The 13,378-nt window shown below is 44.0% G+C and overlaps 1 protein-coding gene across 3 annotated transcripts; it reads left to right on the top strand.

Annotated features, from left to right (window-relative positions):
- The first annotated feature begins 370 nt into the window (after positions 1 to 370).
- Positions 371 to 13,237, top strand: ncoa4 (nuclear receptor coactivator 4). 3 transcript variants are annotated; one of them, XM_058650973.1, is made up of 11 exons: positions 371 to 528; positions 4,324 to 4,447; positions 8,632 to 8,772; positions 9,946 to 10,037; positions 10,182 to 10,290; positions 10,476 to 10,556; positions 11,100 to 11,222; positions 11,313 to 12,032; positions 12,123 to 12,389; positions 12,472 to 12,564; positions 12,647 to 13,237. In XM_058650973.1, the coding sequence occupies exons 1-11, from the start codon at positions 491 to 493 to the stop codon at positions 12,650 to 12,652; spliced, it is 1,794 nt and encodes a 597-aa protein (XP_058506956.1). In that variant the 5' UTR covers positions 371 to 490; the 3' UTR covers positions 12,653 to 13,237. The 3 variants fall into 3 exon arrangements, with proteins under 3 accessions (XP_058506956.1, XP_058506957.1, XP_058506958.1); XM_058650974.1 differs by lacking the exon at positions 371 to 528 and adding an exon at positions 1,087 to 1,264; XM_058650975.1 differs by lacking the exons at positions 371 to 528; positions 4,324 to 4,447 and adding an exon at positions 8,410 to 8,433.
- The last annotated feature ends 141 nt before the right edge of the window (positions 13,238 to 13,378 follow it).

The following is a 13,378-nucleotide window of genomic DNA, read 5'->3' as shown; positions in this document are numbered from 1 at the left end:
ATATTGCACGTATGTAAAGTATGTGATATACATACGATATATGTACTAATACATATTAGTACATATATCCATCATCCATCATCTACCGCTTTATTATATATAAGTATGTTATATGTATACATATATACGTATATGTGGTAACTTCAGTACGATTGAACCACTCAGGATAATCGTAGTAATATTTATTTATTGTAAGTAACATAAATATCAGGATACTACGGTATATATGTACATATATATATATATATACATTCTATAAAAAGAAGAATTTTAATTGCAGTTCAAAGTTCTCTCTCTCGTCTACTATCAGTCTTACCAGCAGGGGGCAGGCTCATTCTTTCACCGTTTCACTTCTCGCGATACTTCCTCCACATGGCTGTTTTTTGTGCTTGTGTGACGTAGGCAGTGACATTCGGTCCTGGTCGGTGAGAATCGCCGGATTTTTCTTTTAACGACAGTGCTGTGGAACGTTTCTCCGCCGAGATTCTCTATGACATCGAAGTCGCGGATCCACGGTCGAGCCTCACGGTGAGTGAAATGGTGGCGGTGACGCGGAGATGACCGGGCTAACGCTGTTAGCTCCGCTAGCAGAGTGAGCGCAGTGTGACCGCTGTATGTTATGTGTGTGTGTGTGTGTGTCAGCTGGCTGCTTTGTGATCACCAATGAAATCCAGCTGTTAAATAAACGTAACATTGCTAACCACTCCACCCTAATATAACTTCAACCATTAGACGATTTAACGCATCTGGTTTTATCAGGTAAACGCGCACATACTTATGTGTTGTAAAACCAAACCTGCTTTAGAAAGTGTCTATTTTTTTACAGATTCCCTCTCACAGCTAAGACTTAGCTCGACTTATTTTTCCCCTTTGTGTGATTTAACGCATGACTAGCGTCGCAAAAGATGTCAGCCCGGTACTGAAAACAACACCTGGTGTTTGTGTGTTTGTGTTTAAACAGCTGCGTGTCGTGTCCATTTCATGGTCAATGATCAGCTGAGTTATCAGTGGATCGATTATTAGCTCGGTTATCTCGCTAGCTCGTGAGAAAGTGCTGTTGTGGACTCCGCCCCCTCGGCCTATGCTCGCGTGTACGTGCGGGCGGACAGAGTGTGATGGCGGACAGGCGGAGCCCCGCTTCCTCATTCCTCTCTGAGCTGTGACCGAACCGCGGCGGCTCTGATCTACCAACCTCAGCGGGGGAGCCCTGAACCACAGACCGACTGTCGGTGCTGGTTCGCGGTCAGTGTGTCCGCGTCATGAGGTACGGTACCGGCAGGACCGCGTGGGCGCCATCTTATCTTCCTCACGACTCTACAGATGTTTGTGTTTTAGTTTCTGCTCAATAATTAGTTTACTTCGCGTAGATCGGAACAAACAAGGGATTTAAATCAAACAGTTTCAAGAAAATAAGAATAAAAAGGCTCAGGATCAATAAGAACTACAGAAGTAGAGTTCAGATAGTTTCACTTGTGAGTGACTGTGGTTATTGTGTGGTCAGTGGGAATTTCCTCCTCAGTCAGAACATTCGAGGAAAGTTGTTTTAATGTTGTGATCTTGTCAGAAATCCAGGATAACAGAGAAAGTCAGACTAGATTGAGTCCATCCTTACATTTTCTGTTTCACAAAGGCCAAGACAGGTTTAAGTCTTTCAGATATTTACACGTTAACAATCTGACTTAACCAGAACACGAGGACACAATACGATTATTTTCATAATGGATTCATCTGTCCCCATTAATTGAATACGTATTTGGTCAGTAAAATGTCCTAAAATGTAGATCAATGTTTGTCAAACTGATGAAATGATGATGCCCTTAAAATGATTCGGTTTGAAAGAAACTAGAAAATATTCAAATTTAGGAAGCTGAAAACCGATTATTGATCAAAGAAATTGTCAGCGATTAATTTTGTAAGTTTAAGAGTGTAAGAATCTACTAAATGATATTGAAGCATGTTTTTCAGATGTGTATATTATTATTGTCAGGATCATTATGAGTGTAAATCTTCTCATACTTCCTCCACACATGAAATGGAAATTTAGGGATCTCAAGTCACATTATATAAAAACAACACTGTGGTGTCTTCATTCAGCTGTAATTATGTTATTATATCAGAGACAATGCTTCAAAAGTACAGTCGTAAAAACTCAACACAGGGCTTTTGAATTTTACACACAATCATTTCCACCACCCTTAGTTCAGTCCGTCTCTTTGACACGTTGATGATTACAATCAGACACAAAACAAGGGCAAAGTTCACTGAGCTGCTTCACTTTATGATCGTGTATATGATGCTTATTGTTACCGTGTTATGGATTCATGTGTTTGTATGTTTCTGTTTCACCTCGTATCACTGAAGAACAACAATGTTTTTCACATTTAAGATTTCATTTATTTTCCCCACCTGTAATCCGGGTTTCCCCCAGAAAACCTGCTGAGCCTGGTGGTAGGCGCTGCTCGGGCGGCCCGCTGTGTTTTTGAAAAAGAAATATGTAAAAGTTGACAGGAAATTTGAAATTGTAAGACGTTTATTAACAATACTTAAACACCAACTATAGAGTCTTAAAAAAAGGCACACTCTTGAAATACTGTTCTAACAAACATATAAATAGTATCAATTGTGGGCCACATGGTGGAATATAGTGGTTAGCACTCTCGCCTTGCAGCGAGAAGACCCGGGTTCGAGCCCCAGTTGGAACAAGGGCCTATCTGTGTGTGGCCCTGCGATGGACTGGTGAACTGTCCAGGGTGTACCCCGCCTATCGCCCGATGTATTATTATTTGTTTACTTTCTTAATGCTAGAGTCATTATGTGCGTTTAGCACATCTTGCCTATAAGTTGTACAATAAGGACTCTGGTTGAGGATCCATGCGGTGTTAGCGCACACCCGGCAAAACATACCTCTGCTAGTTCGATGTTTACCATCACGGCTCGCAGAAGGCTGCTCTGATGACTTGCTAACATCCGTGCTAGCTCACACCGGCTCGGCTAATGCCGGCTTGGTGGCGGTGCACTCCCGGTGGTGAACGAGTGAGCTCATCGTCTCCTCAGACTTCGGAAAAATAAAGTGTCCAGCGTTTGACCCTTTCTCTGTGACGTGGTGTTATTCTATGAAGTTAGCGTGTAGACACAGGCAGTGGTTTTGGGGGTTCAGGTGATGAATAATACACCTGATCTCCCACCCCCCCAATGTGTTCACGTATTGACCATAAGATGACGCTATTGTGCTTGGTGATACGTTTGAAAGCTCTATATACTGTCTTTGGTATCACTATTTCTGGTGTGTAAAAAATCTATTTAAAATAAATAAACAAGCAATGCTTAGCCTGGTGGGGGGGCAAGTAATACTAATAATAATGCACTGGGGGAAGCCCTGTGTAATGTAGGTCAATAAGTACAATAAAATAGATTAGAATCACATCACAGTGATTCTGACTCATTACATCTCCATGGCACATAGAGCCACTGCTACCATGAAAGCAGTGAGTTGTGAGCCGTCATGTTGTTTTAATGTCATAACGTTGTTGTGGTTGTGTTGTTGTTGTTGTTGTTGTTGTTGTTGTCATTCTGTGTTTTTTTGGTTGTTAAAATCCTGTAACCATGTTGTTGGTTGTGTTATGAGTGCATGTTTGTGACAGTGTTACGCACTGTTAGTTGTGAGTATGGTCGACGTCGGTCGCTGTAACCTCACTGTCATGTTATCAGTCGTGAGCGTGATGGTTGTTATTCCCTGTTGTTAAGCTGTTGTCGGTTGTGAGCATGAATGTTCTTGTTAGTTGTTAAAAACATATTGTCGCGTTGTTGGTAGTTAATATGATTCTTGTTGGTTGTTGTAACCTTATTGTCGCACTGTTGTCGGCTGTGATTGTTTGTTTGGCGACCTACAGTCGGAGCAGAAGATGCTGTGTAACTCCAAGGTCAAACAGAAAGTGCTGATGCTGCTTCTTATCAGCGATTTGCAGACTGTTCACAGCTGATACTGAAGCGCTGCCGCGCCCCCCAGGCCACGCCCTCAATATCAGCACAGTTTCCAGGTTTCTCTGGAAGCCGTGTCTCTGAATGACATCACTGTCAAGCTGTTGACCATGGACGGCTGAAAATAGTCCTGTGGTGTCACTGAGGTGCCACGAGTCACTGAGGTCGACACCACAACACAAGCTGAAGGTTGATCCTGTGGTCACATGGTCATGACATCATCATCCATCATATCACATATGTAAAAAAAATATTTTTCTGTTTGGACACCGTCGTCTGAAACATTCTCAGCATTGTATTGAAAGGGTCATATGACCTCACAGTGTTGCTCTGTTTCTCGTCCAGGATGCCTGCATCAGTGGAGGGGAGCGGAGGCCTGAAACTGTGCCGACAGGCCCAGACTCAGCTGGAGGAGGCCGTCAACAGTGTGATGAAGGCCGAGCAGCAGCTGAGAGAAAACACCAGAGAGGTCAGGATCCTGTCACTGTCTGCTATGATGATGACGTACACATGTCACATGGTTATTATAACATTACACAAATCAAATGTCCGTCCAGAAAGAGACCAGAAAGTCCAGCGGCTCATCAAACAGCTGATTCAATGTAAACAGTCATTACATTACGTTACATGCCAACAGTCATTACATTACGTTACATGTCAACAGTCATTACATTACGTTACATGTCAACAGTCATTACATTACGTTACATGTCAACAGTCATTACATTACGTTACATGTCATTTAGCAGACGCTTTTATCCAAAGCGACATTTAAACATTTGGGTACAAATAAGAGCTAGAAGTAAGTAACAGCTTCAAGTAAGCCAAACTATTAAGTGCTAGTCATAAGTGCGATGTATAAGCAAGTTTTTTTGTCGTCGTCTTAGTCGAGGTAGAGTCGGAAGAAATGTGTTTTTAGTCGGCGGCGGAAGATGTGGAGGCTTTCCACTGTCCGGATGTTGATGGGGAGCTCGTTCCACCATTTGGGAGCTAGGACAGTGAACAGTCTCAAGTTCGATCCTCTCAGTGAGGGGGCAGCAAGCCAGTTTGCCGATGCAGAGTGGGCGGGCTCGGGTGTAGGTTTAGGTAGTAGTCCTGGATGTAGGCTGGACCGGATCCGTTTGTAGCATGGAACGCAAGCACTAGAGTCTTGAAGCTGATGCGAGCAGCTACAGGAAGCCAGTGAAGGGAGTGGAGGAGCGGTGTAGTGTGGGAGAACTTTGGTTGGCAGTGAGGGAGAGATGGTCATCTCAAGTGATCCTCTCCAGGTTACTCTGTATGTTCGGTTTTGAAGATAGGACGAGAGTAGGGTAAGTGCAGAGCCTGAGACACCTAGTTCTTGAAGGGAGGAAGTAAGGATCTGGTGGTTAACTGTGTCAAACGCTGCAGAAAGATCCAAGAGGATGAACACAGAGGAGAGAGAGGCAGCCCTGGCAGTGTGGAGTTGCTCAGTGACAGCAAGAAGTGCAGTTTCGGTCAAGTGACCTGCTTTAAAACCAGACTGAAGAGGATCAAGAAGGTTGTTCCGGTGAAGGTAGGAGGAGAGTTGATTAAAGATAGCACGCTCCAGAGTTTTGGAGAGAAAAGGAAGAAGAGAGACAGGTTTGTAGTTATTTACTTCAGACGGGTCAAGGGTGGGGTTTTTTAAGGAGGGGGGTCACTCTGGCCTCTTTAAGAGAGTCCGGAAAGCAACCAGATGATAGAGATGTGTTAATGAGGTGGGTGAGGAAAGGAAGAAGATCAGAAGCAATTGACTGAAGAAGGTGAGAAGGGATAGGGTCAAGGGGGAAGGAGGTTGGGCGGGCAGAGGTTATTAGGGAAAGAACTTGATCCTGAGATAGAGGGGTGAAAGAGGATAGAGAAGGAGCTGAATTTGTGGTTGGTAGAGTGGTGAGATCAGGAGGTGGAGAAAGAAGAGCGAATGGCATCTACTTATTTGTGAAGTAGTTGACAAAGTGAATTGGTAGAAGGGAGGAAGGAGGTGGGGGAGTGGGGGGGTCAAGGAGGTTAGAGAAGATTGAGAAAAGTTTTTTGGGGTTAGAGAAAGAGGATTGAATTTTAGTCTGATAGAAAGATTGTTTGGCTGCAGAGATAGAGGCAGTGAAGGTGGAGAGAAGAGAAAGATAGGAAGAGCAGTCGGACAACCACGGGGCTGGGGAGGACTTACGAACCCGCTGTGAAGTAAGAGGACAGAGAGAGTCAAGAGAGGAGGACAGAGTAGAGAGGAAGGTGACTGGCAGAGTTGGGATGCATGAGGGAGAAGGAGTCAGCTGAAGGAAGTGCTGATAGAACCGTTGAGGACAGAGGAGGGAGAGAGAGAGCGAATGTTACATCGGACAAGTGCAACATCTGATGAGATCATCAGATTGGGAGAGAGTAGGATATGAGGAAATGATCAGAGACATGAAGTGGAGTTACCTTGAGGTCGGAGGTGGAGCAGTTTCTTGTGAAGATGAGGTCAAGGTGGTTGCCAGCTTTGTGAGTTGGTGGAGAAGTAGCAAGTGAGATAGATAAGTGAGGACAGATTACGGTGATGCTGTGAGTGATTGTGAGGTTTGTAATCTCTATGAGAAGAAACATGAACAGGAATGGAAAAAGTGCACATATGTGAAAGGTACAAAACAATTGCAGACAGGTATTTAGCCTCATTAGCCTCCTTGTTAGACTCCAGTTTAGATTCCTTTGTCTTTGTCTTCCTGGGTCTTCGTCTGAAGAGTCAGCTGCTTCAAAGTGAGTGCTGCTTTTTTAAAAGACACCTGATTAGGGGCTGATTGGTTACAGCAGTGTTGGCCACTCCCCTGTAGCCAATGAAACATCACACCTGGTGATGGTGATGGCTCAATAGAAACTAGGTCAAAACAGCAACAATAACAACTTTCTCTTTGACCTAGCAGACGAAATATCAACAAACTACTTTCACCTTAGCTAAACAGACAAGTCAAAAGTCAAGCAACCCAGCTAGATACAATAGCAATTAATGAAATAGCAACCAAATAAGAAAGACCTACAGAAGTGATACTTAGCTTAATTCCAGTAGTCCTATGAGATACCCAGAAAGTCCAAATGCACACTGTTTAGGTTTATCCAGTCCATCCAAGTTTTCATGACCAGCCTCCACAGAGCTGACGTTAACCTAAGACTGAGATAATGTTAATCTGAGACTGAGCTAATGTTAACCTAAAACTGAGATAATGTTAATCTGAGACTGAGCTAATGTTAATCTGAGACTGAGCTAATGTTAATCTGAGACTGAGATAACGTTAACCTAAGACTGAGCTGACGTTAACCTAAGACTGAGCTGACGTTAACCTAAAACTGGGCTAATGTTAACCTAAGACTGAGCCAAAACTGAGGTAACATTAACCAAAGACTAGGGTTGTGTCGATGGCTGACTGACATCATGATGGAGAGACACCATCGTGATGCCACGCCCCCACCCTGTCAGACACAAACTTAACCTAAAATATTGAGATTTCCCTGGTAATTGTTGGAGATGAACCCACGTTTTTAGGATTGTTCAGTCTTATTAATTGATCCACAGTTCGGCACTGCTAGACATCTGACACAGTCGCTGTAGTGCAGCAGCGTTTCTTCCTGTGCCGTGGCGAGCTAACATTCAGCTAAGACTCGTCCAAGACTGAGCTAACATAAGCTAAAACTGAGCTAACATTAAGCTAACTGCCCTCCACATCAAACTGATTAATCAAAGCCAGTCTTGAGTCCTTGATGACTTTGAACAGAGAACAATGATAATAATAATAACAACACATTTCATTGTAAGCGCCTTTCAGACTCTCAAGGTCGCTTTACATGTCAAGTAAAACACAAACGTCAAACACACAGTCCCACTGTGGACAGACGAGCGGGTGGGCAGGCTGAGGAGGAACATGTCTCAGTGTGGAGGAGGTCAGTGAGGTAAGGAGGAGCTAAGTTATGGAGGACTTTAAATGTTAAAAGAAGATGTTGAAGAACAAGAGAGCGAACAGCTCAGTTCTTCTCACATTGTTCACTTCACAAACTCAGCAGGTGACCACTTTGATATTTCTGTATAAGAAACGCAACATTGAGCTAACATCACGCTAACATGAATGTAACACCAAGCGATTGCCACCAATACGCTGTTAGCATTGTTAGCTGCGGTGAAGCCTGGTAACTCTGTTAAAGCTGCTCCTTTGTTGAGGTTTGTGGTCTGTGATCCTCTGATCCTGGATCAGCCAGCAACTCATAACACACACACACACACACACACAGTGAGTCAGTGTGTGTGTGTGTGTGCGTAGGTCAAGCTCTGGGACATATAAGAGATGAGAGAGAGAGAGAGAGAGAGCGCAGGGCGTGGTAGAGTCGGTATATAAGAGACTGGAGCAGAGCGAGAGACTGAGCTCCTGGACTGCTTTGGTCTGGCACTGTTGACGGGTATGATGGTCTGCTTCAACTAAGGTGCCGATGTCACTGGTGAGAGGACGATGAAGGACATGACGAACATCAGACTTCATCGTCTATTTTGTCCTCTCACAGAAGCCAAAACATTTTTACTGTTTCCATAGAAACAGAGATCATATTGTGTTTTTCTGTGTTGATGCGTCTGAGATCTGATCTGTGTCGAGTCTTACACTCTCTCTCTCTCTCTCTCTCTCTCTATCTCTCTCTCAGGTGCGCTTGGAGCTTCAGAGCTGTGTGAGCCGCCAGCAGGAGGCGCTGCGCTGCAGAGAGGTGTGGCTGCTCGGTCAGATTGAGTTACTGGAGCAAGTGAAGACGGAGACGCTGCAGCAGCAGCTGCACCAGCTGCACCGGGTAAACAAGAACAACATGAAACAAAAACTGTTCACAACACAGGTCACACAGGTCATCGGATTACAGCATCACTCCAATTCATTCAGTAAACAGAGAGAAAATACACATAAATAATAATGGCTGACATATTGGTTTAGAAAATGGCCGAACTGTTTGATTGACAGGCTTCAACTTGACAGGTGAGTTGCTACAGTCACATGTTTGACCGGCTTTGCACGATAAACGCAAGAAATATCGGTAAAAATGTGACGGATTGAACTAAATGAGGCACTTCCACACACTTTAAAGACATGATGTGATGCTGAGTCGGCTGTTTTTATCTGTGAAGACCTTTCCTGGTTTTAATCGCTGCTGCATTGACAATCATCATATTTATTATATTAAACACTAAATATTATACATGCTGATTAAAAAAAATAAATACATGTAATTAAACAAATGAATATTTGACCATATTTATCGTCATTGTTTGTAACACAAGTAAATAAATGAAGCCGGTTTTATCTGAAGTGAAAGGTAATAAGTGTATTTTAAGATCACGTAATACAGACCATAAACAGTAGATTATATTATATTTTAGTTTACAGTGTATTTACAGTATGTTTAACACTATATTTACAGTATGTTTACAGTGTATTTACAGTATGTTTAACACTATATTTACAGTATGTTTACAGTGTATTTACAGTATGTTTAACACTATATTTACAGTGTATCTACAGTATGTTTAACAGTATATTTACAGTATGTTTACAGTGTATCTACAGTATGTTTAACAGTGTATTTACAGTATGTTTAACAGTATATTTACAGTATGTTTACAGGGTATTTACAGTATGTTTAACAGTGTATTTACAGTATGTTTAACAGTGTATTTACAGGATGTTTAACAGTGTATTTACAGTATGTTTAACAGTGTATTTACAGTATGTTTACAGGGTATTTACAGTATGTTTAACAGTGTATTTACAGGATGTTTAACAGTGTATTTACAGAGCATTGTCACGGTCAAACTTTTTATGAGTTCAGAGAAACGACCTGTGTGCAGCTTTATATCCACATAATCTCCTATATCGGAATATAAACTCTGTCTTATAAAGATTATTTATAAGACACCAGCCAGATTGTTAGAACATGGTGAGTTTCTCATGTTTTTGTTTGTTTGTGTTTCAGCTGCGAGGTCAGTTTGACGTCATCGCTCATCAGCTGCACAACAACAACAACAGCAACGACCTGAGCAACCAGCTGACCAGCTGCATGGAGAAGTAAACACACACACACACACACACACACACACACACACACACACACACAGGTGTTTTCACAGACCAGTTCAAAGGTCAAAGTTTCACCCTGATGTTGTGACTCAGAGGAGATAACGGAGCGCTTGTTTTGTCCCCCCTCTGCAGGTTGTCCTCTCTAAGTCTGACTCCAGAGGAGACACCTGAGATGAGTTTCCACGCCGACACTCGCTCTCTGAAGAACGCCATCACCTCGTTCGGAAGCATCACCGCACAGGTGACCCTAACCTTCATCATCCATTATTATTTATTATGTTTGGTTCACAAAATGTTGAAAAATGTTGATGATTTCTTTGTTTTATGGAGCAAAGAAACCAGAAAACATTCAAATTTAAGAAGCTGGTTTATTATGGTTTATGAATGCACGCTGACCAGGCTTGTTTTTTAACTTCCTGTTTGCAGCTTGTGGGGGGAGTGTCCTCTCAGAACCCCACCCTCCAGAAAGGTCAGGTGCAGAACTCGCCAATTGCAGCCAAGAAGCAGGTAACTCCTCCCACCCTCAACAACATGTTGCTTTGTTCAGGGATTTTCAAATAAATATATATACACATATACATACATATACATATATATACACATATATATATGTATATGTATGTATGTATGTGTATATATGTGTATGTGTGTATATATATATGTGTATGTGTGTATATATATGTATGTGTGTGTGTATATATATATATATGTATGTGTGTGTATATATGTATGTATGTGTGTGTATATATATGTATGTATGTATGTATATATATGTGTGTATATATGTGTGTGTATGTGTAGATATAATGATGTTTTATAGTCAATATTTTTATACAATAAATACACATGATTTGGTTTTTACTTTTGGTTTTATTAGTGATATAACTTTATAACTGATTATGTTCAGCTAAGAACAAAAGAGACACAGAGGATCCTCAATTTAAAAATAAGAGCTTCTGACTTACTGCTTAACAATAAAAAAATTGTTTAAAATAACAGCTGTTAGTGTTGGAAAGTAAAACTCTATCAAATAAAAATGTGTCTCTGCAGAAGTCCGAGGGCGGAGCTCTGGAGGAGTGGCTTCTGGGTAATCCGTCCACCAGCAGCGCTCCTGTTGGTCTCCAGTCCAGTAAGAACCCTCAGGATTGGCTGATGTCAAGTAAAGAGACCAAGGTGAGAGGTCAACTGTCACGAGGTGATTTGATTGGTTCTAAAATGTTTTGCCGTTTTGTTGTTGACGTGTGTGTGTGTCCGTGTGTGTAGACTTCCTGTCCTGTCCTGGCCTCAGTGGACTTCCTGCAGGCCTGGGGTCAGCTCAGGGACCTGGAGGCCTGGGTCCTCAAGGACCAGATCCCCATGAGCCGGGAGAGAACCCTGAGCAGCTGTAGCTCCGCCTTCTCCATCGAGAAAATTGACGAATCTGAGTTTGTCGTCTCCTCCTCTGAGGAGGAACTCAGCGACTGGCTCATCACCCCGCCCACTGTTGCCATGGATACCATGACGGATGCTGAACGGTGGCAGCAGCTGCTGAAGCCGTTTGAAACCAGCTGGTCGCCCAGTGATTGGCTCGTAGGATCGAGTCACATGACCACAGCCGCGGCTGACTGCTCCTCCTGCTGCCAGACCACCAAGGCGGTAGAGATCGAGAACCTGGGCCGGCTCAAGTGCCTGAAGACTCCGCCCACCACCTCCAGTCCCAGCTCCCCAGCCACGCCCCCACCGGGCCTGGAGGTGTGGGTGCAGCAGGCGGTGCCGGAGCCGCAGACGTGCAGAGCCAACGAACTGTGCTCAACGTTCGCCGACTGCGTGTGTGAGGAGAACTGCGCTAAAGACGCGCTGAGCCGCTGGCTGCTGCAGCAGGAGGGGCGGGACAAGAATGGTGTTCCTGTGGCCAAGAATGACCCGCCCCCCACCACCACTGCCACACCTATTAGATCAAAGATGGCCCCGCCCACTATGTACCACATAGAGCAGGAGCTGAAGGTAACAACCACCAAGGTTTTTAATGTCCTCTGATCAGCATAAAAACTCTGCCCTTTCAAGTGTGATGACACACAACTGTCCTCTCCACAGGTCCAGAACATCCTGCAGACCTGGCTCCACCCCTCCAACTCCTCCTCCTCATCTCCTCTGGCTCTTAGCTCCACCCTTTCTGCCTGGGTAGCTCCTGGCGAGGAGAAGGCGAGCAGGGACAACCTAGGCTCCGCCCCCCCCTCCTCACCATTCCAGCTTCCTCTGGATCCGGATCGATGGGTCATGAGTCCGAGTCCAGGGTCAGGAGTTCAGCCCCGCCCCACAGAAGAGGACAAGTGGCTGCTGAAGAAGAGGACTCAGGCCCAGGTAAGAGGGTGTCACCATAGCAACACACCCCCAGTGCATTGTGGGACTTGTTTGCTGACTAAGCGTTGTCGTGTGTCCTCAGGAGCGCCTGGTGTTACCGACGGTCTGTGACCTGTTCTCCTGCCTGAAAGTGGGTGGAGACAAAGACCAGTGGCTGCACAGATCTCCTGTCCAGGTGAGAGTCACATGACATCGTCGTCACGTGACGCCATCGTGCGACTGGACGTGACCTCACTTGTGTCGCTTCTTCTCTGCAGATGTGAAACTTTTATCGCTGATCGTCGCACACAACTGAAACCGCTGGCATCGCTTCTTACTTACTGTGACATCACCACGCTGAGCCCCGCCTCTCGTCCAATCAGGAGGCGAGTCAGGGAGGAAACGTGGAGATGAAATAATCTCATCAGTCAGCTGATCAATCATTCTTCAGTCATTGATTCCCCTGCTTTAGACAGTTATTAATCAGTTATTAATGTTTATGTTTGAGTTATCAGCTGACAGTGGGGGAGGGGGGTGGGATTTTTAAAAGGGGGCGGGGTTATATTTATAAATTTTAATAAGCTTTTATTTTAATGGGTCTTTTACTTTCACTGTTTTCTGATCTACTTCCTGTTGTTATAGCGCCACCTGCCGTCTTATCCTTGTTTTTAGTTTGCTCTGGTAGAGCTCGTCACAATAATTTCCCAGAATGCCTTGGAGACAGGTCAGATGACGAGGAGGAGGGAGGGGGAGGAGCCCTCGCTGCTGTGTCTGTGATGACATTCACTCACAATGCTAAGCTAACAACAATGTTAATGCTCACCTGTCGCAGCTTAAAATAGAATCAATAAAGTTTTATTCAAAGTTTACACTTGAGTGTCCTTGTGTCTTTGTGAACTGAAGCCACACTTCATTTCCCACAATGCATTGTTTCATTTCAAATTCCCCTCTGTGGAAACACTGCCACTCACTGGCCGTCCAGTGTCACTGCAACCCAGAGCACAAAATAA

Source organism: Solea solea, chromosome 15, assembly GCF_958295425.1.
Source record: "Solea solea chromosome 15, fSolSol10.1, whole genome shotgun sequence".
Taxonomy (NCBI): Eukaryota; Metazoa; Chordata; class Actinopteri; order Pleuronectiformes; family Soleidae; genus Solea; species Solea solea.
This window is presented reverse-complemented; position numbering and strand designations above follow the sequence as displayed.